This window comes from Phalacrocorax aristotelis, chromosome 3 (genome assembly GCF_949628215.1).
Source record: "Phalacrocorax aristotelis chromosome 3, bGulAri2.1, whole genome shotgun sequence".
NCBI classification, from domain to species: Eukaryota; Metazoa; Chordata; class Aves; order Suliformes; family Phalacrocoracidae; genus Phalacrocorax; species Phalacrocorax aristotelis.
In genome coordinates this window covers 71,183,358-71,208,313 of record NC_134278.1, presented here as the reverse complement: position 1 = coordinate 71,208,313, position 24,956 = coordinate 71,183,358, and the positions used below count along the sequence as shown (strand labels likewise).

Sequence of the window (24,956 nt, the reverse complement as noted above, 5' to 3'; positions counted from 1 at the left end):
GGGCTCTCCGGGCAAGGCCTCATCTGTCTCCTGAGCTTTCAAGTCTGCGGCCACCTTCTTACAGTGTTGTGTTTCTCTTTATCTCATTGGAAGTGAAAAATTCGCATTTCAGTTCTCTGCTAAATTTTTTGCTTTTCCTGTAGCAAATCTTAGGTTTCATGTTTCCATAAATTCTGGATTGTATTTACTATATTTTAAAGTTCTCATTATTTTTAAATCTGAGGAAAAAAAGCCAGTGTCTTTACAGTAAGCATAACTTTGTCACTATTGCTAAAAGTGCCTTTGAATTTTCTTTTGTTCAATAAACAAACAGTGGGATCTTGACTCCACAGAAGTCAGTGAAACTTTTGTTACCAGTTTAAGTGGGCTTGGGATTTCCCCTATCAGCAAAGCTGATATCAAGTATGTAAATAGCTTTCAGAAGAGTAATTTCTCTTATAGTGTTTCTGTGAAAATTATAATTTTGACATCTGAAAAAATTGCATGCCATGCGCACAATTGATACAACATATTTTCATAACTGAACTTAAATATCATTGTAATTTTGATGTACGTATGTATGTAATTAAGGAGGAGCTATAGAGGCTTGCCTATTTGATAACCTCTTCTACAGAAACCCTTACAACAGTTTACATTGAATCAGGAGAGAATGAGTTCCTCTAACATCATTGGTGCAGCTGCCCATTGTTTTAGCCACGGCTGAGATCACGGGGTTCAAGAGGAGAGTGTCCACGTAGTTTGTCCACAGGGCTGCTGGGTGATACAGACGGTGTGATTAGGTGGCCGTGGTCTATGTGCAGTCTGTGGGGAAACCTCTCCATTTTAACCTGAACAGCAAATGATTCAGGTTCCCTTTCAGTGAGAAATTGTTTTAGGAGCTACTGTGTGTGGAGGAACAGTGAGACAGAAACGAATGCTGCTGGTTCCTGACAGGTTGTTAATTAAAGCTTCACAGCTCTTCAGAGGGCTCAGTGGAAAGGGAAGCCTTCACGCCATCCTCTCTTTTGCAGAGCTTCTGAAACTGAACATTGCCAAACTTGCAAGCACCTGAGCTTGACTCCAACATGTAAATTGATAAGAAAATGTGGTTTGGATACTTTTTAGTATTGGAAGCCCACAGACTTAAAAAATTCATGTAAATAAAAACAATTTTTCTCAGCAGTTTTAAATTGAACAAGGCAATTCCTAGGGCCAAAAATTTCAGTACAAGAAGAGAGGTTTTGTACCTTCTTTGCTATTATTTTTCTTTAGAAGTTAAGATAAAAGCTGGTGCTGGAGATAAAAATCAGTATTATCATAACCTTGTCTGCAAAGCCACAATAGTGGCTTTTTTAATAGGGTGTGGTATACTTCTGTAATGCCATGCAAAATAATTAGAGAAAAACCATTTTCACAGCCTGTTTTATTCTATTGGATGAGATGAAATTAAAGATTTTTATTTTTGCAGTTTGTGGTTAGGTAAATGAGCAATTAAATTTGTGCTTACTTACAACCATAATAAAACGCTACAGTGCTTTTGGGATGTGGACCTGTTGTGTTTTCTCTGAATCTGCTTCAGTTGTGCTGGTGGGTTTTTTGCTTGTTTTTGTTTGTTTGTTTTGGGGTTGGGGTTTGGTTTTTTTTTTGCTTTAGGAAAGGAGAACTAGAGGGGTAATTCAAAGCCCTGGGAACCTGAGCTTGAACACCTGAATCTTTCTGGAGTAGGTAGTGTTCACTCAGATGTTCCAAAGTAATTAAAAATTGAAATAAATTAATTATTAGTTATAGCATGTACTCTGACACTTAAAACTGCCTCAGAAATAGTCACTAATTTGACTACTATTCACTTTTTAAAAAATGATTATTGGATGAAATGACAGACCAACAGACCTGGTGTATGTGTATGGGACATGCTAGTTGATATCTTGAAATATATGAAAGAATACAGTATATTAAGGAAGAGTTATTACAACTTAAAAAAACCCACATTGTAGATATTGAGATCAACAGAGTGAGGATATGTATTAATACTTTAAAGATCTTATCCATTCTTGTTTCCTCTCTTTCTTTTGTCTGCCTCTTTAATGTGATCATATCTCCCTCATTTTGTTTTGCAGTGTTAAATACAGCTCTTATAGCTGTTCCTTATATGAAAGTCCCTTTCTTTCTCTGCTTAAAAGACAGAAGTAATTTTCCCCAGCTGTTACAGCTTGAGCACATTTTCTGTGAATGCAGCTGAGGTAATATTGAACACATGATTTCTCATGAAGGAGGCCTTGCCAGTGCCTTGTGCAATGATCTGGGTACTCTTACCTCTCCTCCAGTCTAGTGCAGGTAGGGTGCTAGCGGGTGAGTGCGGGTAGACTGTGTCCCTGCCGGAGTGGGTAACTAAGTACAGCGCTGTGCCGTATGAGCCCTTTGGCTCCATCTTGGATAGTCAAAGAACCTTTGGTGCTGCTTTCTATGTCTGCAGGTGAGCACAGCTATGGTAGATCTGCCACAGCTCTTGTGTCTAACAGCCAGTCATTGGCACAGTCTACCCCGGGTAAATCCACCTAATGCCTAATTCTGTTTCCTATGAACATAAATTTCCCTAATTATTCCTGTTTTCAAAATTTGTTGTGTGTCAATGTTGACCCTACAGGCTGCATACTGAAACCTTCATATAATTCAGAGACATGAGACATAAATGTTGAGGAGCCAAAAAGAAAACATGAGCTGTTGTGGTTCTATCCTTCCAGTTTTCTGGAGTGGAAGCTGTGTTATCCACCTGCACTGATCTCTTGGGCCCTTAGGGGTTTGCTCCTAGTTGGGATACCACCTCGACGTGTCACAGTTCCTAAATTTCTGGATACTGTTCAGTGTTCAGGCTGACCTTGCTGAAACTACCCAGTGTAAATGCTCTCCATTCAAGAAGTTTACAAGAAGGTTTGTTCAGAATTTTAATGTTTTGAGTTTTATGTTTTTTTTTTTATTCTGTAAATTGCTTTAGTTTTTTTTTTTTTTTTCTTTTAGTTTTGGGTGGGTTTTTTTTTCCCAGTTCCTTATTTTATACCTTGATCTCTTAATTCAGCTGTGTATGTTTGCAGATGTTCACAATTTGAAACAAGATTGTAATTAGGTAAGCGCCCTGGTAGTGGCAAACCACTTTTGCACTGCCTTTCTGAAAGGAAAAATACATACTGCTGAAAACTGTAATTGAAATAAGCCACTCTTTATTCTTTGCTGTAATTACCATAATGTAATTCTGAGCACAGGTGGGAATTTTCTATTAATAGGACGTGTTTAGAATAGAAAAGAGAAAATGGCAAGGAATCATGCCAACATTTGTTTCCAAGGGAGTTCTACGATTGCTTTAGAGAGGGGTAGTAACAAATAATTTCCTAAATGACAGGGTTTGTTTTGGTTTATTTTGATTTATGTGTTTGCATGTTTGCCTTTTTGAAGCTATTTAAACATTTTAGTATTTTTAGTATTGTATGTTTATATTTTATTTCCAAGGGTGCCTCCCAAACTCACGTTTCGTCCATCCTCACTGCTGATCTACATAAATACTCCTAGATTTACTACTTGATTGGCATGTATTCCATTAATAAAAATTACTTACAGTGCTATACAGCAAGCACACGTAGACCCTGAGAGACCCCTGAGTGGTCACTGTATTCACAGCTGCTCCAGGAACAATTCTTTAACTCCAATGTACACAATCTTAGTTCATATGTGTCCACTTACGGAGCCTCTACTAAACAACTGAAACTTCCAGAGAAATCCAATCACTCTATAAATATGCCATCCTCGGGCATAATTTTGTGTCTTATGTGAACTAATGACAGAATCACAGAATGGCAGGGGTTGGAAGGGACCTCTGGAGACCATCTTGTCCAACCCCCCTGCTTGAGCAGGCACACCCAGAGCAGGGGGCACAGGGGCGCGTCCAGGTGGGTTTTGAATGTCTCCAGGGAAGGAGACTCCACAGCCTCCCTGGGCAGCCTGTGCCGCTGCTCTGGCACCCTCACAGGAAAGAAGTTTTTTTTTTCTCATGTTTAGCTGGACCTTCCTGTGTTCCAGCTTGTGCCCATTGCCCTTGTCCTGTTGTTGGGCACCACTGAAAAGAGTCTGGTCCCATCGTCCTGACACCCACCCTTTATAATATTCTTTCCCATTTGTTCCCGTCAATCATATAATACCCTGAGGAATGAAAACTTAGTCTTTGCTATACTATTCGTTGTTCTTGTATATGAATGTATAAGCTCTCTTAATATTGGTATTGTGGGGAAAGGAAAGAGGTTCACAAGCTAACTGAATGAGATATTTTTTTTTTTCTTTATGTTTAGATGGGTTATGTTTCTTTCATTTTTCTATCATAATTTGCTTTTGCATCATGGGTCAGGACACAGAGTTCTGTCTGTCTGATGTGTCCTGTTGGGTCAATATTTTGTATACAACAGGTATAGATATATATGTACTGGGTATTTTTTCTTCTTTCCAAACTGAGTCTTGATTAATCAGAAGATAAAGGGAAATAACTTTTAAAACCTCTGGGCTTAGAAGGAAAGGATCATAGGTGTCAGGCTGAACGAGAACCATGACAAAATGCCAAAGATATGAGGATGTCCATGAGCAGTAAATCTTATGGGCTATTCACCAGGTAGCCTTATCTTACGGTACCCAGTCTCCCTACTGAAGATGACATTGTCTTTGAGTGTATTACTTCTGAAATGCAAGGCACTGACTTCTTAAAAAAAAAAATAGTTACAAGGGTACTAGATAGAACTGCCATCGCATTAGTCCTCCCCAGTCATGCTTCTGCACACTGGCAGCCCAGCTGAGCAGCAGATGGGGACAGTTTTAGGCTCTGTGGAAGGACACATAGCTCTTCACTGACTTTCTTCTATTCCTTAGGCAAATTTGACCTTATGGCAATAGGGATTTTTCTTTCTTCAGAAGATGGCATAGCTCAGTAGTTCCCTTTTTCAAAATTTTTCTAAGTGTTTCAAAATCTAAGGATTTCTTCTTTGAGGTGAAATTGGTATTTGAGCATTTGCACCTTCTTTTATGCTGTCTTAAAATAATAATTTTTTTGTTTGGCCCCTCAATCTCCATTTCTGTGTATAAATACCCTCAGGAATTTTTGTCACAATTTGTCACTGATCTCAGAGATTACCTCTAACTCTGCTCTTAACACTGTATTCAAATAGTGTGTGTGTATTCTTTTGGTCAGCCTGAATTGGTCAGACAGTTGCACTAGAGGATCATTTTGGGTCCCTTCCAACTGAAATATTCTCCTCCTCTCCCTTTCCTTTCACTCCCCTCCCTTTCCTTCCCTTCCCCTTGCCTCCGAGGTATAGTACTTTGGATTTATTGTGTTACATCTTGTTCACTGTTTGTTTTCTAAGTCATATTGTCTGAATGAAAAAATAAGATAACAATAGTTTTACAATAAAAACTTGTTTTTGTTTACCTGAAGATTTTATTCGTGTATTACTTCTTGCAGGCCACTGCGAGAGGTTAGTCTATAGTGTGATTACAACAGGCTGTGGATTTTCATCAATTTCAGTGGGAGTTCTCCTATGATGTTGACCCATATAGACAATGTACATAATATATCAGTATATATGTCAATATTGTTGACATATATAAACAATATGGGTCCTAATTTCTCTACCTGCAGTACCTGCTTCTGAGTTATTCCCTGCTTTGTGTGTGGAGGGGAGGGGTTATAACAAATTTTAAAACCCTGGTTTAATCTTTCATGTATTTTAGGATCTTGACAGCACTATAATAGGGAGACAGAGTTTGGAGGTGGAGATCAGAAACCTCCAAGATAAACTGGCTGCTAACCAGAAAGCTTTGGATGCCTCAAAGCGGGAACTGTACAATCTGAAGAAATCTTCCAGTGAGCTGGATGGAAGCTTGAAGAGCAGCAGAGAAGAGGCCAGGACAGCTCAGAGCTCTTTAGTGACTTTTAAAGAGCAAATTGCTACCCTACTCAGTGGTGGATCTGCAATAGTTAAACCTTCCGAGAAGGCCATTTTGGAGAGGATCCGAGAAATAAATTCCAAAGAGGAGGGTAAAGAAATAGTAAGTCAACAGCTGCTGTACTCACCCAATGTGTGAATTTATTCTCTTTGGATCCTTTTTCATTTTATTAATCTGTTAGAGAGTTGTTTGCTTCTGCTTAGGTTTTGAAATGACAGAATCCTTTAATTTTGTTGTCTATTGATTTGAGATAGTAGGTAAAAAGCATCTATGTTTTATTACATAGGAAGAGGTCAGAAATGGAATTAATAATAGATGCTATTAACAAGAAAAGACATGGAATGGTCTTTCAGTTAAGACATTGAAATTTGGTTTCAGTGCCACTTAGCGGACATCAGAAGTGGCTGTGTGATCCCTGTGATTTGGTGGAACATGTGAACAAGTATGGATTTGCTGCTACAATAGCAACTTCAAGGACCGACCTGTTTCTCAAAGCAGACATAACTGATGAGTTGCCCCAGGCAACTTCTTTCCCCCAAATTCTCAAAACCTGCACCTGCAATGTTTAGCCTACAGTTAAACATTGTGGAAATATAACTTCACTATCCAGGAGAAATGTAATAGGAAGGCAGCTGGGTATTCTAATGCTCTGGCTTGAGGGTTTTTTGCTGGTAGTGTTTGCAAAGGTGTGTTTGCATGTACAGGTAGAGAAGGGAGAGCTCAGGAGGCTGGGAGCCAGAATACAGTCTGACCAATGTCAGTATCCTGACACTGCACTGAAGTTTCTTGCTTGTTCACATGGACAGATATTAATTTTGTCAGCGAGGACTATTATTTAATTAGAAGTCATGCACTAAAGCAAAAGCTGTTTTTACTGAGCCACTGAAAACCAACTTCTGTGTCCGTGCCAGATTCTAAGATTCTAGCATCTCCTGCTTTCAAATTGAAATCTAATGAAAATTTTATGTGGATGTGTGTACTATTTGGTGTTTTGGCATATTCTGTTGAGATGGTGATTATTTTGAGAACTGCTGAAAAAGAGAAATTTAAGTTGACTGGTAGCTATTGAGTGAAAAGGTTTTGTGCCTGGGAGTGCTTTCAGGTGACCTGCTGCTTTTGTAAGATTCAGCTGGGGCTAAGTCCATTCGCGTGCTACACTGGGCAGCCGTTAGTCTTTTTGTGGATAAACAAATGCATAGTGCATGCTACTTATTTCAGATCTATTGTTCCTGATTTTATTCCTTAATATTAGCTTTACATGCTGGGTTGCCCCTGCGGATTGGTAGCATTGGGGAGGATTCAAACTTGGTCTTTATTTTGTTGGAGATAGGAACTTTTCCAGCTGCCTGAGAGGAACGTGACTGGTTCTCCAAGTAACAGCATTGCTTGGACAAGTCATGTTCTGTTACAGAGAACTACTGTAAAATATACAATAGTCAACTTCTTTTTTTCTAAACTGCTGTCATTGTTTGTTTTAGAGGTAAAGAAACTGTTGTTCAGTAAATCAGGGAGTTTCCCATAACAGTGTTAAAATTCATTTATTTGGGTTCTATGCTCTAACCTTTCTCTCTCTCCTTCCCCCCTGCCCAGAAAGACTTGTTGACTTTTGTGATGGAAAATAACTCCCTCTTTTGTGGGGGGTCTGAAGATGGAGACAGATTTCTTTTTCAGTATTATTACTATCAAAATTAAATATATATGCTAAAAGGAAGCCTTTGTTACTAAGACAGAGCAGGTATCAGCTCCAAGCTGCCACTGCCTAAATCTTTGCTTTGGAACTAAGATGCTGATCTTACAGTTGCCAGCTTTTGTTGGTTTATTTTTCATATACTAGAGGAGCTGTGTCAGGTATGTCTAGTGTAGCATTCTGCCTCTGCTACCAAGTACAGCAATTGCCTGCTATACTCCTAGCAATACTCCCCAAAATGCTAGTCCTTTCTAAAAAAAAAATTGCGGCTCAGTTTTCTGAACCGTAAATATTAGCTGTAAATTTAATATTGCTTGGTGAATTTGGTAATTGTAGTTGAATGATAAAGTTTTGTGGATCACTGTATTTGCTAAGTATGTTAAATGATCAAGCTTTAATGTTTTACTGCAATGACTCATTTAGAAAAAACTATTCACATTGCCCAAAATTAACTATGTTACTAAAACAGTGCTGGCATCTCAGAAGATTTCCTACATTAAGATTAGGGGCTTTGAAATAACTAAGCTAAAATGCCAATATTATGCAGCTATGAATCTGTTTCTAATAGAACATAGTTTTGTCATCAAAAAGTTGTTTTGCAGTGAACTGCTTTTCTTTCTGCAAATCAGAATTAAAAAAACCCCATTTTCTAAGGTTCCATTTGTAAGGAATATACATGTTGGCATATCTGTGTTGATCAGATTTCTATTGCATCTCTTCAGGGCATGGTTTAGGAGACAAGGTAGTGTTGGGTTGATGGTTGGACTTGATGATCCTAGAGGTCTTTTTCAACCTTTATGATTCTATGATTCTGGGTGAATTTCTTTCCAGGATTTGGATGTAACATCAGTGTTAGGATATGTATGCTTTACTATCAGTCAATCAAGAAAAAATGTTAATTGTCTTCAGATAGGATTTCTTATAAACCTTTCAGTAAACTGAAATAAAAGACGCCCTAAAGTCAGTCATTAGACTTCTTGTCAGGGTAGATTAGCCTGTACTGATGCTGGTGCCCAAGCTAGCTTGTTTTAAAACAGCCCCTTTCTGGCTGAAACCCAGCAGCGATGCCAGGACAGGTAGGTGTGAATCCAGCAGCTGAGAGTCTTGCTGCTGGAAATTGAAAATGTGCTAATGAATGCCCTAATGTATAACGGGAGGAGGATTACAATTAGATGTTTCCTTTCCCTGAGTGAAGATTGTTTCATTTCTGTCAGGACATTGCTGCAAGCAACTTGCCTTTGCAAACTAGATTAATGGGATCCAGCACAGACTATGCAAGAATCTGGGAGAAAAAGGACCCTCCCTGTATGAGTCTGATGCCTTCTGTAAACAGGTTTTGGCTTTTCATTTGTAAATAATAACTGCAGCCCCTCTGGGAGTTTTGTGTATAGGATCATATAGGCTAGATGAACCGGCAAAATGTTCATCTTTACATCCAAGCCTGGTCAGCTATGTCTGGCTTACCTCTGCACATGCACCTGTCAAGCAGAGCTGTGAAAAGTTTAAATTTTAAAAGGCCTGTGAGAAAACTATTCACTGCAACTGCTGTAGTCAGATTTTCTGTGAAATCTGAAATGCTCTTGAAGATTATATCTCTTAATTATGGTGATTGGGGTATCTAAAGGGCATCTGAGTTAGCCATAGTCTGTATACTAGCTCTTAGCATTATCATTAGCAAAAATTGTAATTTCATTCAAAAAAAATCAGCATATGCTTTGACAGTGTCCAGTGATAGGTATTTTATTGCAGGATTAAGAAACTGCTTTGAATCTGTGTCCTAATGATTTTTTCAGCACTTATAGTAAGACGTGTATCATCTGAATAAGTTTGGACAGCTCTTGGGTTTTATTGTCATTTATTATTTGTAACACACTGGAGGGATTCACGGGCACCTGGAGTCCAAGGCAAGCAAATGTTCTCAGTTCACGTAGACCTCAGCCAGCCCTGGTATGAGGTCTCTGGGTTCAGGGCCTTTCTGTTTGACAAGTTTTGTTGCAGATCTGTTGCAGCAAATTAAATTCATATGGCCAAAATTGTTTCTTTTGACTACCTACCCATCTGACCTGAGATAGGAACATCTGATCTGATTGTAGTTTGTCTTAATTTTATTAATTTTTGTAAATATATATTTATATACAGACTCTTAAATGCCAAAATTGATTAGGCTCTACTACTGCTCCCATTAAAATCTTTTGTTGTTCTCATTTCTTAATGATTTTATAGCAATGTCATAAATACATATTTAGTTTTAGGGATTTATCCACTTTACCCTTCCAAACAAAAGAATTGAGTGGGAAGTAATTTGGAAAACTAAACTAAGCATTGATAAAAGCAGAGTAATATACATACTGACTTAGGGCTGACCAAGAAAACCCCAATCAGTTAGAATGTTAAAAATTATTAGGAAAACAGTTGAGAAGAAAATGAAAACCATACTTATGCCACTGTATAAATCCATGCCTGCTGCATTCTGAGTAGCACACACAGTTACGATAATTTCATTCAAAAAAAGGGCCTTCAGAAAGTACTGGGAAGGGCCATGAGAGTGTCTGGAGGCTTCCATGCAAGAAGTGACTCAAAGGCCAGAACTTTTCACCTTGGGATGGTGAGTGCAATGCAGTAAAGCAAAATACGAGTTGTAAGTACCGTAATAAGAGATGTGGCAGTTCTAATGCTTTTAAGCTGGTAGGGATCTAAAAAAAACCCAAATTGTACTAGGTGCACACATGTGTATGGGTACGTATAAAACAGTGGAAGTTTAAGATGTATTACCAACCCACAAGAGTATAGCTTATTGGTTGCCAAGATAATACTAAGAAGATTAGAATATTTAATTGTTATATTAGAAAAGAGGAAAGAAAATTGCCACTATGATGTGATGGACCTTGTAACTTCGTCCTACGCACTGCTTTTTTGCACTCATCCTAAGTCCACCACGTGCCTGTCCCTGTGACTTTTGGGCTGTTGAGGGAAATGCCCTACTGAGTGCATAGCTGTAGCCATCTTTCTGTTCTGGTGTGCTGTGGGGCTGGGCCTGGTGCTTGCACATGCCCTCTTCTTAGCACAAGAGAAAATAAAAGCTTAGCGCAAGAGAAAAATAAAGGTCAGGAAGATTTTACTGAGGGCTATTTAGTTGCAGCAGGGATGAACCCTGCTGCCCCAAGGTAGGAAATGAGTATTTGCGACTTCTTGTAGCACAAGAAATAAAAGGTCTGTGTTTGAAATTACCTGGTAGCCGCATGAAGCAAAAAGCAGGAAGTGTGATTTTTTGCAGACTGGCTGGTCAAGCTGCACAAGCCATTGGCACAGGGAACTGGGGAGGTCAGAACTGCAGGACCAAAAATGCAGTCTTTGAAAGCCTCTGGATGGATGGGTAATAAGAGTGCGACTTTATTTTAGGAAATCCCTAAGTTGTTGATTGTCCCTAAGCCAAGGATGAAGGTTACTCCAGGATGCTCTGGAAGATAAACTGACAGTTTGGTGGTTTTGTGGTCTCACCGTCTGTGGTATGATCCCTCACCTTCTCGTGCTTATGGACCTCTGAAGCCTGTAAAAGCCCCACGCGGCTGCGCCGTGCCCAGAGCTGCTCTGCAGCCTGATGGAGAGGCTCTGGGCTCTCCGGCAGCAGTGTGCTGCTGTGGGCACAAGCTACAGAAAGCTTTTTTCTTTTGCCTGCTGAGCAATATGTGATGCAGAAGAGCATAAAATGTGTGTGTGGGCTCTTGCAGTTTTATTATTGTTTAGTGTTTTCTGCCACTGTATGAGCAGCAGTAATTTCTCAGTGTTTTTCAGGCGGGTTGGGTGCAAACTAGTGTTTGTATTTAATTGCAGTCTAAGATGGAGCCCTTTCTGTGCCATTAAAATTAATGGGAGTTTTGTGTGCTTATTGTTCATTTTATTGACAGGAGGCAAACAGATACTTAACATGAAGAGACTGCTTGGAGATGAGTGTCTGAACACAGTAACAAATGCAACATAATTAATTGTATAACCAAATAATTATATGACCGTAAGAAGAGGAGGGAGGGAAAGAGGGAAGCAAGCAACATTTTGGATAGAACTGTCTTTCAGTATTTGGCAGTACTGTAATCAGATGCTTTCAAGCATTTAATTTATAAGTAGTTTACAACTTAAAATCAATTACATTATATGTAGGTGTTGCAAAGTTAACAGTGCAGAGCTAGAAGTGTTTTCAGAATTGTTAGTCTAGTTTCTTGTTATGAGATTTTATCCTTTTAGCCTTGGGCTTTCGCTAGATTACAGAATTTTTTTTTTTCTAGAAAACTCTTTTAGTTAAACTCTTTTAGTTAAAAAACACTCTTCAAAGGTTAACAATTGGGAAGCACTCTTCTGAGACTTAGCTATCCATATCTACATTCTCACCTACATGCTTTATTTTCTAAATCACTCTTATCTGTTTTTTCCACTCAGCTCCTGGTCAATAAACCAGTGATTGTACTGGCTTATTTTAAAGAATGTTAGTTGACTGCCAGGTATTGTTGGTTTGCTAACAGCATTGGAAATTTTGTGTCTAAATTAGTTTGTATTAATTTTTTACAGATATAAGCTCCTCTTAATCAGTTGACTCATCTTAAAGATGGTTTCTGATGTTCACTTTTGGGTGTCTCATATGTCACCATTTCTGCTGTTTTCTCCTGGTGGTTACAGTAGATTTTTATCTTTTTGTCTTTTTAAATGTGTATATTTTAAAGATGGATATTTTACCTTCTTTTTAATAATTTGAGAATGAATCTTTCATATCTTTCTAACATTTCCACACCCACCTAACCCCATATGTATTGCTGGTTTGCTTGCCCCCTAGATGGTATCTCAGCTTGAAACCCAAATAGCTAAGTTGACTGAAGCTTTGGAAAACCAGACCAGATTGTACCAAGAAGCTCTGGAGAGGAGCAGGAAAGCTGAAAAATGTTCTGAGACTTTCCAGGAGCAACTGAAACACTTGGAAGAGGAATTACTGTCTGTAGATCTGATGCAAGATGGTTTGAAGCTTGAGAAAGAGAAAGTAGTTGCATGCATTATTTTCTTTGGCTTAAAAGTCACTAAAGACAGAGATACAGATAATTATATTGTGTTGATCAGTGGGAGTATTACTCACAGTACTGCAAGTAATGCGAATTAGGAAAGTCAGGCATCATGTAGGGAGTGGTAATATCTTTTCTTTTACCAACAATTTTAGTTGGAAAAAGTAGCTAAGCTTTTGAGTTCAAAGTCAATTTAATGTGAACCCCCCCACATCTCGCCCAGATTAAAAGAAGTCTCTGAATATGTCAGAAGTCCTTCAAGGATTCTCTGATCTCAAAGCTTTCTCTGATCTCTCTGTCTTTCTAATATATCATTTGGTCTGCAGTCTCTCAAGATCTTGCAGTCCTTGGTTCTTTTATATCCTTAGACTGTCAAGGCTACCCGGAGTGTTTTTATTTATTGTATGAATGAACACACTGTTAGCCTACAACAGATCTGCATGCTAAGAGTTTGAAAATGACATAGTACCTGGAAAGCTAAACCAGCCATCCAGTACAGCTAAGAAAGACAAAGTTGCAGCATGTTACCAGGCCAAGATCAACACTTAGAAAGTTGAATTTGCAAATAATCAACAATTTGGTGCTGTCTGTTTTGCGTTAGTCTCTGATACAATAACTTTTATGAATGAAGCATCCACCACATTGGGAGCAAACCAGAAAAGGGAGCTGTTCCTTCCCCTCTGCTTCCTCTGTGAAGAACATTTGGCCGTAGTTTCTTAATTTCTCTCTAGATTTTGCTGCAATAAAGAGATTTTTGTTGTGATTTTTTTTCTGTTAATGAATAGCTACAGTGCTTTCTTATGCTGCTGCTGTTTTTAACTTTCTGAACTAGAAGCATCATGAACCAAAATTATATTCTTGCTATGTTTTATCGTCTTGGGCTCAAGCAACAGCTACGGAGCTGGTTTGTTGTTGGTTTGTGTTTTTTTTTCCCCTTTGTTGTTTCTTTTCAAAGATTGTGACCTGCAACAGAAGTAAGAGTAAACAAGGGCAAACACCGTTCTTAGAAAGGAGGAGAGCTTTGGATTTTGCAAGAGAGGCTAACTGAGACCAGAGAACTAATGCAATTTTAAAGAACTAGCAAGGCAGGACAAAGGAAGGAAAAACCATATGAAATAATATTTGATATCTGTATGTGTTCACATCAGAAAACCAGATGGAGATACAATTAAAATAATCTTTAAAGAAATTTGTAAACTGACAACTGTTATCTCTAAACATTGCTGTTCCAAAGAAGGGCAAAAGACTGACCACGTTAACATTCCTGCGTCTCCTCAGACTACATCAGATCTTACCTATGGCATCCCCGGTACCAGTTTCATCTTTTTAGAGCTCACAGCAGTGGGTGATCACAGCACGTGCAATTAGTTGGGACATAGCCATCCTTTCTAACTTCTCCCTGCCAATGCATGGTCATGTAAAGCATCAGAACCACAGACAGGAACTGGAGTCAGAAGCCAACACACATACCTAGCGCTCCTCTTACCGCAGAGGAGCAAAAAACAATCTGGTCTTGCTAAGAAGATAAATACAGTAGGTCCAGAGATTTATGAACAAAATAAATGTTGACAAAAAAAAGGACAAATGGAGAATTTGCAATTGTGTCAGGAGTGTGTACTATAAACATACCCTTTTCATTACATTATTTCTTGTGGGTGGTGGACTTGGCTATGTACAGTTGGTTGCCAGTATAGGGGGAATTGCTTTTAAATTGCATTTCAGGACTTTTAATGAAGTCTTATTATTTGTTTACCTGCTTTTCCACATCTTATCTTAGTATTTGAAATTTCTGGAGCAACTTAATGAGAAGATGAAGCTGGATAGCCTAGCAGCAGAGGTTGGATTTGATATGAATGTGGATGCGATTCTAGCCCGGGTAGAGCAGTTAGTGAAACTGGAAGGTGATGCAGTGATTGAAAACAAGACTATGGCATATAGCCTAAGAAGGAAGGTAGGCAAAAAAGACATACTGTTTCTCTTTGTTTCAGAGATAAACATTGTTATGGCTATATTTCTATTGTGGCTTGCTAGAGGCAGCAGACTGGAGCTTCATAGATAAACAAAGAATTTCAAAGATGTCCCTTACATAAAAAGAAGATGATAAACGTTTGCAAACTGTGTAAACAGACTGCATATTAAAATACCTAAACCCACCATTTGGTTAAATACATGATACTGCTTTTCACAACTTCTTAAATAAATATATAAGGTTATGCATGCTTATATGTGTATATATGCCTACTTTTTAACACACATTTATAATATACTTCTGTAAAGAACTACTGTCGACATTTAAATCTAAAAGGATCTGCTGGGAAGGGGGACATCTTACACGCGCTTCTCTAGAAACTACTAGGATGTCGATTGTATTTCACCAAGAATTTCAACGCTTCCAACAAGAACTATGCTCCTTTAGGAGCAAATCTGTTCAAATTTGGTCAGACACCCCTCCATCATCCTGTTATGGCAGAGTGAGATCTTCTGGTTTTAGGCTTATCAGAATGGTTGAGAATTCGGATTAGGTCTGTTTAAAGTTTAAAACAACACTATTTTTTTCTGGAAGCAACTGCCTCTCTATCAGGGAGTATAATATGTATGTTAATACTCCTCAGATGTTCCAGAGTAAAGCCTGGGTAGCTCAGCTGAGGTAAACTGAAAACAAGTAGCTCCCTGAGCACCAAAATTACAAAACTAAGCTGCTGGACCTTGTATTCGAACAGTGGATGAAAGTTTTATTATTTCTGTATGTTGATTCTCCTTCTTGAACACTAGCCGATTAAATTAGCTGATTAAAGATGGAAATATCTTAAACTACCACCACTGAAACCACTGTCTCCTTAATGACTCTCTCTTACCTGTTGCATTTGGCTAGTGTCTTATACCTCAGACAGTCTCAGATGTTATGAATGATGCATGAGTATTTATGTTAAAATAAGGTGCAGTCTATATGTAAATTAATTCTAAAAGGTTAATTCAGGTTAATTCAGGGATGGAGAAGCACGATCAATTGGTAATATAAGAGGTATCAAGTTAGAGAATATATGTTTTTACCACTTTACTGAGTTTTCAAGAGTTGAGTGGGAGTTCAGGTTAAATATGCAACATGGGGATTAAATTTGCAAAACAATCTGTGTAGTGCCATTGTCTTTCACATACATTTTTCTGAATATCCTTGTGTTTGGAAAACCAGTTGAAGACTCAGAAAGAAAAACTTGAAAGCAAGGAGCTGCACGTGAACCTTCTGCGGCAGAAAATAACTCAGCTGGAAGGAGAGAAGCAAGTAAGGACCGCCTTAGCTGTGGAGAGGGATGAGGCCAATCTCACTGTCAGAAAGTTACATAAGATGATAGAGAGGTTGCAGAATCAACTTGATCTAGCAAGGGAAGCAAATACTGATCTCAAAGCCAAGTTGTCTGAAACCAATGAACTTAAGGTGAGTTAAAAGGTTACATTTGTGCTTCTATCCATTTTTCTGTTCCAGTTGGATACAGCTGGAGTCCATTTACAATAAATGTGATCATGGAGAACTGCCCAAATCCATCTAGGTGGGGAAAGCAAATACAGTATTACCGTATTTTGGGTATTTTGCAATTTGTCTTGATTTACGAAGTAGCATCTGTAAAGCACAATGTAAATTTTCAGGAAAGTGTAATAAAAATATGATATATGCATCCCTTTCTTTCCTGTTGATATGGAATCTTATGTTTTCCCATACATTGCTTACAGAAGATCTATTCTGATGGCTCTGGCGGGGGGGGGAAGGTTTTTTTTTCCCACACCAACTAGGCAAGATGCTAAATTTTCATTCTTCCTGTGTTCTATTACATGGCAGCAGTAATAAACTACCTGCTTTAACTAAGTGAAAAGAAGTAGTTTGTAGTCATTGATAGCTTGTCACCGCTGGAAGAAAGGAAGATTGATTTTATGTGAATTTTTTTCTTGTGGCTGATGGGGTGAAATAGATAACTGAGTGCATGTTCCAACTGAAGGACTTTTACCAGCAAAACATTTAGCAGCTCTTTTCATACTATTTTTCCAGGGGTTAGCAGAAAGTAAACTCTTACTGTGGGTTTTCATCTGTTCAGTTACGTCTTTTCACAAAACCTGTAGAGAACTAACTGTCTTTGAAACAAAAATCTTTGAGATGAAATTGGCCAGTCTCCTTTAATAATTTTCAGTTCACAGGTACATGTGATTTCATCAAGAACCCATAAGAAACCACATTAAAATGCTTACTCATGATTATGATTATTATTTGTTCATGTTAGATGAAAAAGGGTGACAAATTTAACATTGCTTTACGTTATTGCAGATCAAAACTTTGGAGCAGAACAGAACAATAGAAGAACTCAATAAGTCTCAAGGCAAATTGGAAAGAATGAAAGAAAAGGCTGAGAAAAAACTTACCTCTGTCAAATCAGAACTTCTTTTAAAGGAGCGTAAAGCTACTGAAGATAAAGAAAAAAACAAAAATATGTTAGAAGCAGTTACCAGCGAGATGAAGGTGCTTAAAACAACCCTTGCAGAATTAGCAAAAAGAGAGAGACAGGTAGGTGTGTAGGTATTTGACAAGTGCCAGCTATCACTTAGAATATAAGAACATGGTATAGGTGGACCAAATATCCAGCTGTGCCGAAAACTTTCATGAACATTATTAAACATGGAAATTTTAGCTCACACTTGTGATTCTGAGAGGCAAAGCTGTTCTTCAAGTTATATATGCAACAGAATTAATAATAAATACGGGCATTGTTTTCTGTGTTCACCACGAAATATTATATCACGTTTTGGAGAAGTATAAAACTGCTTTAAAATCCCAGTATCTTTTTAAGGTATGTTTTTTCCATATATCTTAGCTATAAAACTTACTTGCATGTTACCATGTGTAAGCCATAAATGCAAATGCAAAGAATGTTGGAAAAGATCAGAAAATAAAAAAAAAACCCAACCCAAACCAAACTTAATATTGACTATAACCATTTTGTATCGATTTGTGGCATACAACTTTGTTACAGTTTAGGTGAGAAAAATTTTTGTGGTAACTCACTTTGGGGAGGGTGTAAGGAGTTTGTAGGAAACACATTAGTAAGTGTGTTCCGTTCTAATTTTAAAAAATTGTGAAGTATGTATGTAATTGCCCTGCATATTGTGTTTTTTAGCAACATCATAGATGGCATAACAGTTGAAAGTGAATGGGATACTTCTTTAAAGTAAAAAAATATGTAATTCGAAATTCCTTATTCTAACTGCTTAGAGCTTTATTAGTTTTTCCAGCTAAAATTTTTACATTGTATGTTGGCCTTAGCAATGTCTTCGGATGAAATTTAAGAATGTTATTTCAAAAAATGAGTCTAGAAAAGTGTCGTTTTGCTCACATGGAGAAAAAAACAACAACCTGGGGATCTTTCTTCCAGGAAAGCTTTAGCACTGTTTTGTTTTATAATGAAGGTTAGAAATTTGGCAGGAAAATTTAATTTCTGCAGATGTCCCATGAGGCAACAAAGCATACTGCACACAGGAGAAGGTATGAATTATATTCAGGAATTTATTCCATGGAGTCATATATTGGGTACTTACTAAAAACACACAAATGTTGAATTTTTACTGACACAAGGCAGCTCAAGCCACTACTGTTGAAGTGTTCTTTGGCCAAATTTGAAGAATATGGGAAAAATGAGGTAAGTGGGCTACAAAGTGCAGTATGCTCAAGCACAGCATAGCACTAGCTCTTAAGCTGTCTGGGATAGTGAAAGAAAAATGTCAACTTAAAATTCACCAGCATCCACAGTCATCCGCATCACAGGGACATTTCCAATACCTGCAGGTGGAACTATACTGCTAAACTGGGAGCAAAGCTGTTCACAAAAACAACGGTTTGGTGCTTGAGCAGTGCTGATTAGCAGTAATGGCATTTTAAGAATGTGAGAATTGCCTGTAATATTCATAGCATATTGTCCTGTATCTTATCAGTTTGCTTAGCTAAAATCTGTCCCTAAAATAAAGCTACTGTTGTTAGAGAATTTGTTTTAAATTCTATCTCTCGCTAATTAACACATTAGTTTTTTTCCTGACTTCTCCTGAACCATTACCCAAGGAGAATTCCTTCCTTATCCCGAGCCTTGTGCAGTTCTTCACCTAGCACGCTGCCAAAACCCCACATCAGTGACCTCCCAACTTGGTGTTGAAGAGAATATATGGGAACTTGGAGGTTTTTGGTGTTATGTTGTTCCAGTGTTTCATCCAAGGCATCCATCCATTCATCTCAAATCCTTCTGCCCTATACTGTCTTGGTTTCCATATTTGTTTTTTTATTGAACTGATGGTAGCTCCTTAGGGCTTGTGCTGGGATGAAACAAACTGTCTTTGACAAAGTCTTGGAACCGATATCTTGTTTTTATGGCTTTTGCAGATGTTGTAACTGCTTTAGAGTTCTGCACAGTATTCTTTTCTCCTCCATACCACCTGCTCGAGAAAAACAGGCAACTAGAAATAGGCAGATAGTACAAATCAACTCCTGGCTACGTGGCTGGTGTCAACGTGAGGGTTTTGGCTGTTGTGACAACGGGATGTTCTTCAGCAACCATAGACGGCTAGGGAGGGATGGACTCCACCTGTCTGGAAGGGGCAAGGGAATCTTTGGCAGCAGGCTGGCAAGCTTGGTCAGGAGGGCTTTAAACTGAGGAACCCGGGGGGCAGGCGACAAACTGGCAATGCTAATGCCACCACACACCATGGGGGAATAAGACAGGACAACCTGAGCAGTGATAAAGGTGCCGTGGTGGCCTCATGTGATGGCAACCAGGAGACCAACCACCTCAAGGGTTTACATAGCTGTAGTGGGTCCTCGTACACCCCTCTGGGGAAACCTGTGTACTCAAGCACCTTTCTGAAATGCCTGGGCACCAACACACACAGCATGGGGAATAAACAGGAGGAACTAGAGGTCTGTGTGTGGTTGCAGGGCCATGATCTCACTGCAGTCACAGAGACATGGTGGGATAGCTCGCATGACTGGAATGTGGTCATGGATGGCTACAGTCTTTTCAGAAAAGACAGACCAGCAAGGCGAGGTGGGGGAGTGGCTCTTTATGTGAGGGAACAACTGGAATGTATCAAGCTCTGCCTTGGAGTGGAAGGAGAACAAGTTGAGAGCTTGTGGGTGAAAATTAAGGGACATCCAAATATGGGTGACACTGTGGTGGGCATTTGCTACAGGCCACCAGATCAAGAAGAGGAAGTTGATGAAGCCTTCTACAGACAGCTGGAAGTAAACTCACAATCGCAGGCCCTGGTCCTCATGGGGGACATCAACCACCCTGATATTTGCTGGAAAAGCAACATGGCAAGCCATGCACAATCCAGAAAGTTCTTGCAGCACATCAAGGACAACTTTTTGATGCAAATGGTGGAGCAGCCAATGAGGTGAGATGTGCTGCTTGACCTTATCTTAACAAACAAGGAAGGGCTGGTTAAGGATGTGAGAGTTGGGGTACCCTTGGCTGCAGTGACCATGAGATGGTTGAGTTCAGGATACTGTGTGGTAGAAGCGGGGCAACTAGTCGGATTACAACCTTGAACTTCAAGAGGGCCAACTTTGGCCTCTTCAAAGACCTGCTAGGAGGAATCCCATGTGCTAGGGCTCTGGAAGTCAGGGGGGTCCAAGAGAGCTGGACAGTATTCAAGGACCACTTTCTCTGAGATCAAGATCAGTGCATCCCCAGGAGGAAGAAGTCAGGCAGAGGAGCCAGGAGATCCACATGGATGACCAAAGGGCTCCTAGAGAAACCCAAATGGAAGAGGGAGGTTCACAGTATGTGGAAAAAGGGACTGGCCACTTGGGAGGAATACAGGAATGTTGTCAGGTTATGCAGAGATACAATGAGGAAGGCCAACGCCCGCTTGGAACTAAATCTGGCAAAGATAACAAGAAGGGCTTCTTTAAATACATCAGCAGTAAAAGGAAGACTGGGGATACCGTAGGCCCACTGCTGAACAAGGAAGGGGCCCTGGTGGTGCAGGATGCAGAGAAGGTGGAGTTACTGAATGCCTTCTTTGCCTCGGTCTTTACTGCTAAGGCTGGCCCTCAGGCATCTCAGCCCCCAGAGGAGAGAGGACAAACTGGGACAAAGGAAGACTTACTGTCAGTTGAGAAAGACCGGGTCAGAGATCACTTATGCAAACTGGATCCTCACAAATCCATGGGCCCCAATGGGATGTACCTGCGAGTGCTGAGGGACCTGGCGGATGTTCTTGCTGAGCCACTCTCTATCATCTTTGAAAGGTCTTGGAGGACAGGAGAGGTGCCTGAGGACTGGAGAACAGCAAATGTCACTCCAGTCTTCTAAAAGGGCAAGAAGGAGGACCTGGGGAGCTATAGGCCAGTCAGCCTCACCTCCATTCCTGGAAAGGTGATGGAGCAGTTCATCCTGGAGATCATCTCCAGGCATGTAGAGGACAAGAAGGTTATCAGAAACAGTCAACGTGGATTCACCAAGGGAAGATCATGCTTGACCAACCTGATAGCCTTCTACGATGGTGTGACTGGCTGGGTCGATGAAGGGAGGGCAGTGGATATTGTCTATCCTGACTTCAGTAAGGCATTCGACACTGTCTCCCATAGCATCCTCTCAGGCAAGCTAAGGAACTGTGGGTTGGATGAGTGGACAGTGAGGTGGGCAGAGAACTGGCTCAACAACAGAACTCAGAGGGTCGTGATCAGCGGGACAGAGTCTGAATGGAGGCCTGTAACTAGTGGTGTTCCCCAGGGGTCTGTGCTGGGTCCAGTCCTGTTGAACATACTCATCAATGACCTGGATGAAGGGACAGAGTGTACCCTCAGCAGGTTTGCTGATGATACCAAGCTGGGAGGAGTGGCTGATACGCTAGAAGGCTGTGCTGCCATCCAGCAAGACCTGGACAGGCCGAGGGGAACCTGATGAAATTCAACAAGAGCAAGTGCAAGGTCCTGCACCTGGGGAGGAACAACCCCATCCTCCAGTACAGGTTGGGGGCAGACCTACTGGAAGGCAGCTCTGTTGAGAAGGACCTTGGGGTGCTGGTGGACAGCAAGCTACCATGAGCCAGCAATGTGCCCTTGTGGCCAAGGCGGCCAATGGTATCCTGGGCTGCATTAAAAGGAGTGTGGCCAGCAGGTGGAGTGAGGTTATCCTCCCCCTCTACTCTGCCCTAGTGAGGCCACATCTGGAGTGCTGTGGCCAGTTTTGGGCCCCCCAGTTTAAGAAGGACAGGGAACTACTTGAGCAAGTGCAGCGGAGAGCTATGAAGATGATCAGGGGACTGGAGCATCTCCCTTATGAGGAAAGGCTGAGAGACCTGGGTTTGTTCAGCCTGGAGAAGAGAAGACTGAGGGGGGATTTCATCAATACCTATAAATATCTAAAGGGTGGGTGTCAGGATGATGGGATTAGGCTCTTTTCAATAGTGTCCAGTGACAGGACAAGGGGCAATGGGCTCAAGTTGGAACATAGGAAGTTCTATCTCAATATGAGAAAAAACTTCTTTCCTGTGAGGGTGCCAGAGCAGCGGCACAGGCTGCCCAGGGAGGCTGTGGAGTCTCCTTCCCTGGAGACATTCAAAACCTGCCTGGATGCGTTGCTGTGCCCCCTGCTCTGGGTGTCCTGCTCAAGCAGGGGGGTTGGATGAGATGATCTCCAGAGGTCCCTTCCAACCCCTACGATTCTGTGATTCTGTGATTCTTGGGGATGGACATGTATTTCAGGAGTGTTTTATCTCAGTTTCAGGAGTGCATTTGTCTCCTTACCGTTAGCTGTCAGCATGATTGATGGAGTGAGGGTGCTGCCACACCAGAGCATGACTCCAGGCTCTTGATGGTTTTGATGTTTCTGTGACATTTTGAGTCTTTTTCATGCTTGGGAATGGGCATTTTGATGTTCAAATAGATAGCAAGACAAGCATATTTCCTCAGATAGGAGTATTTTCCTCTTATAATTATGTGTTGATGATAAAGGGTATTTAGGCAGTGGTCATTTGGGTGGTGTAATGCATTGTCCATTGAAGAGGCATTGAAGTTTGACTTATAATGATCCATATTGTGAGCTGAATAGAGTAAATCAGCATTCATGTTCATCTGATCTTAAGTTTTTAATCTAGTTGCTGGTGAGGTCACTAGTGATCAGAATTACTTGTGGGTGTCTGTCCATTTGGAACCGCAGAGAGAAAGCTGGTTTCTTTAATTACTTTGCCAAATACCCTTCCTATGATACAATTTCAGCAGCTGCGCACGGAAGAAAAATGAGCATTTCCCAGGCTGCATCTTAAATTTTGGCTGCATCCTGATTCCAAGTCAAAGTCAGACCAAAGAATGTGCCAAACCTCCACGTTCCTTCTAACTTCCTCCTTTCTGCTGTGGTTTCACAAGACAGCACAGGGTGGAGGGGAGCGGTGGCAGGCAGTGGTCAGGAGCTTGAGGTCAGGACCAGCACCTTAGCCTATGTTGTGGGATGTCCCCACCAAAGTTTCCAGTTGTTTGTATGGTTTGCAGTCACCTAGGTCAAGTACAACTCCTCTTCCTGTCTTTTCCTCAGTTTTTGCAGCTAAGTCAGCCTGTGAAGGATACTAAAGAGCACTTGAAACTGTGTTTTGTATTCAAGATCCTTAGCACCTCAGCTGTTTACTTGTTTTCTTGTTAGAGGTACTCCCCAAAAGGCCATTTCCATCCTCTTCAGCTCTCTGTATTAGGTAACAGCAGAAATTCCTGTATTTTGTACTGCTAATACAAATGCTTGTGTTTGTATGTATGCATATATATAGAGAGAGATGTTTTTCGAGGCATCTTATTTGTTTGGCATTTAATTTATTAGTAATTCCTTTCTGTTTGCTCTTGCAGCTGGCAGATTTCCGGGAGGTGGTCTCGCAGATGCTGGGCCTCAACATTGCCAGCCTGGCTCTTCCTGACTATGAAATCATTACACGTCTTGAAGGGTTGATTCACTCTCATCAACACCGCTGCTTCCCCTGTGTCTGCCTCAAAGATGCGGCAAGGGCACCAGAGGAGCTCTCACAAAGAAACATACAGCTTCTTCACTGAAACATGCGTTTTGTAAGGAGACAGAACAAAGTAATATTTTCTTTTGTGCTTCCTCAACTGCTAGACGTGCATAGGAATCATGTCTAAATAGGATGTTTATTTCTGTTCCCTACTCTACAGATACCGACTTGGGCTGATTTTAAGTGTTCCAGTAGGGAGACTGTGCCGAATGGCTAGAATAAGGCCAGCAGCCTAGAAATAGCAAACAAAAGCCCTGGGCAGCATAATATGTTATGAAAATTATAGGCAATATGTGAACAATGTATAGCCCTCCAGTTTCATTGCAGAGGCGTTGAAGGCATGGGCTGCCCGAGGCGGGCTCACAGTTTTGGGAAGTACTTGCTGATGAAAGTCAGCTTCAGTGGCATTCCTTGTGCTTCACCTCTGGATGACGGGGATGAAATAAAGTGGCTGTTGTCCCGCTGCTGTTCCTCTTGCAAAACGGGACCTCTCTGCATTTTTACGCATAAGGACTTCAGCAGCTTCAAGACTGAAGCTGGATGTTAGAGGACTGTCACAATTTTGGAACAAGGGATTTTTTTCTTCTGTTGTTTTCCTTAGTCTGCTCTTGTGCCAAAACAAAAAGTTACGCTTTTTCAGCAGAGGCTCTTTCACAGGGTCCAACCACGTGCCTGGTATAGATATATTTGGTAAAATTGCATGTTGCCCTTGGTCATGATGCCCTGAAAGTTTATTTCTAGATGCTGTATTCCTTGGGCAATTAATCCATAGGCCAAATAAGTGGCAGTCCTTCTGAGTTAATAAAAAGTTATTTTAAAATTCTTATCTGCTACAGAAAGTAGTTGAATTACTGAAGTTGAATTATTGAATTATTTTCAGAAAAGCAATGATGAAGTGTCTGGAAAGCTGCTTGTCTATTACCTTTTCTGAGTGTTGTTAAACTTAATGATTTTTTAAAAAGAAATTTGAAAAATAAATATCTTTTAATAGCACACTGAAACATGATTCTGTGGTTTTAGTTGTCTCTTCCCATTATATGTTTTATATGGGTGTGTAGAACAGTAAAGAAGACTAATCTATTTATGCCTGGCCATTGTGGACTTTGTACAGTATCTCAACAAATGATAACCCACTCAGTAAAGCTGAGCACACTATTTTAAGAAAAACAAGACTTTTTCAAGTAAGTGTGGTGATTTGGGTATCTGGCTAGGGACTCAAAGCATCATAGGTTGCTTTTATT

General features: G+C 40.2%; 1 protein-coding gene across 2 annotated transcripts in view; it reads left to right on the top strand.

Annotated features, from left to right (window-relative positions):
• Nucleotides 1–24,713, top strand: part of CCDC170 (coiled-coil domain containing 170) — a 46,215-nt gene extending 21,502 nt beyond the window's left edge. For both annotated transcript variants that reach the window (XM_075087916.1, XM_075087917.1), the window contains exons 6-11: nucleotides 5,743–6,060; nucleotides 12,468–12,668; nucleotides 14,465–14,638; nucleotides 15,878–16,120; nucleotides 17,000–17,236; nucleotides 23,555–24,713. In XM_075087916.1, the coding sequence (XP_074944017.1) occupies nucleotides 5,743–6,060; nucleotides 12,468–12,668; nucleotides 14,465–14,638; nucleotides 15,878–16,120; nucleotides 17,000–17,236; nucleotides 23,555–23,755 (1,374 nt within the window). In that variant the 3' untranslated portion in view covers nucleotides 23,756–24,713. The remainder of the gene's footprint in view (nucleotides 1–5,742; nucleotides 6,061–12,467; nucleotides 12,669–14,464; nucleotides 14,639–15,877; nucleotides 16,121–16,999; nucleotides 17,237–23,554) is intronic.
• Nucleotides 24,714–24,956: the final 243 nt, after the last annotated feature.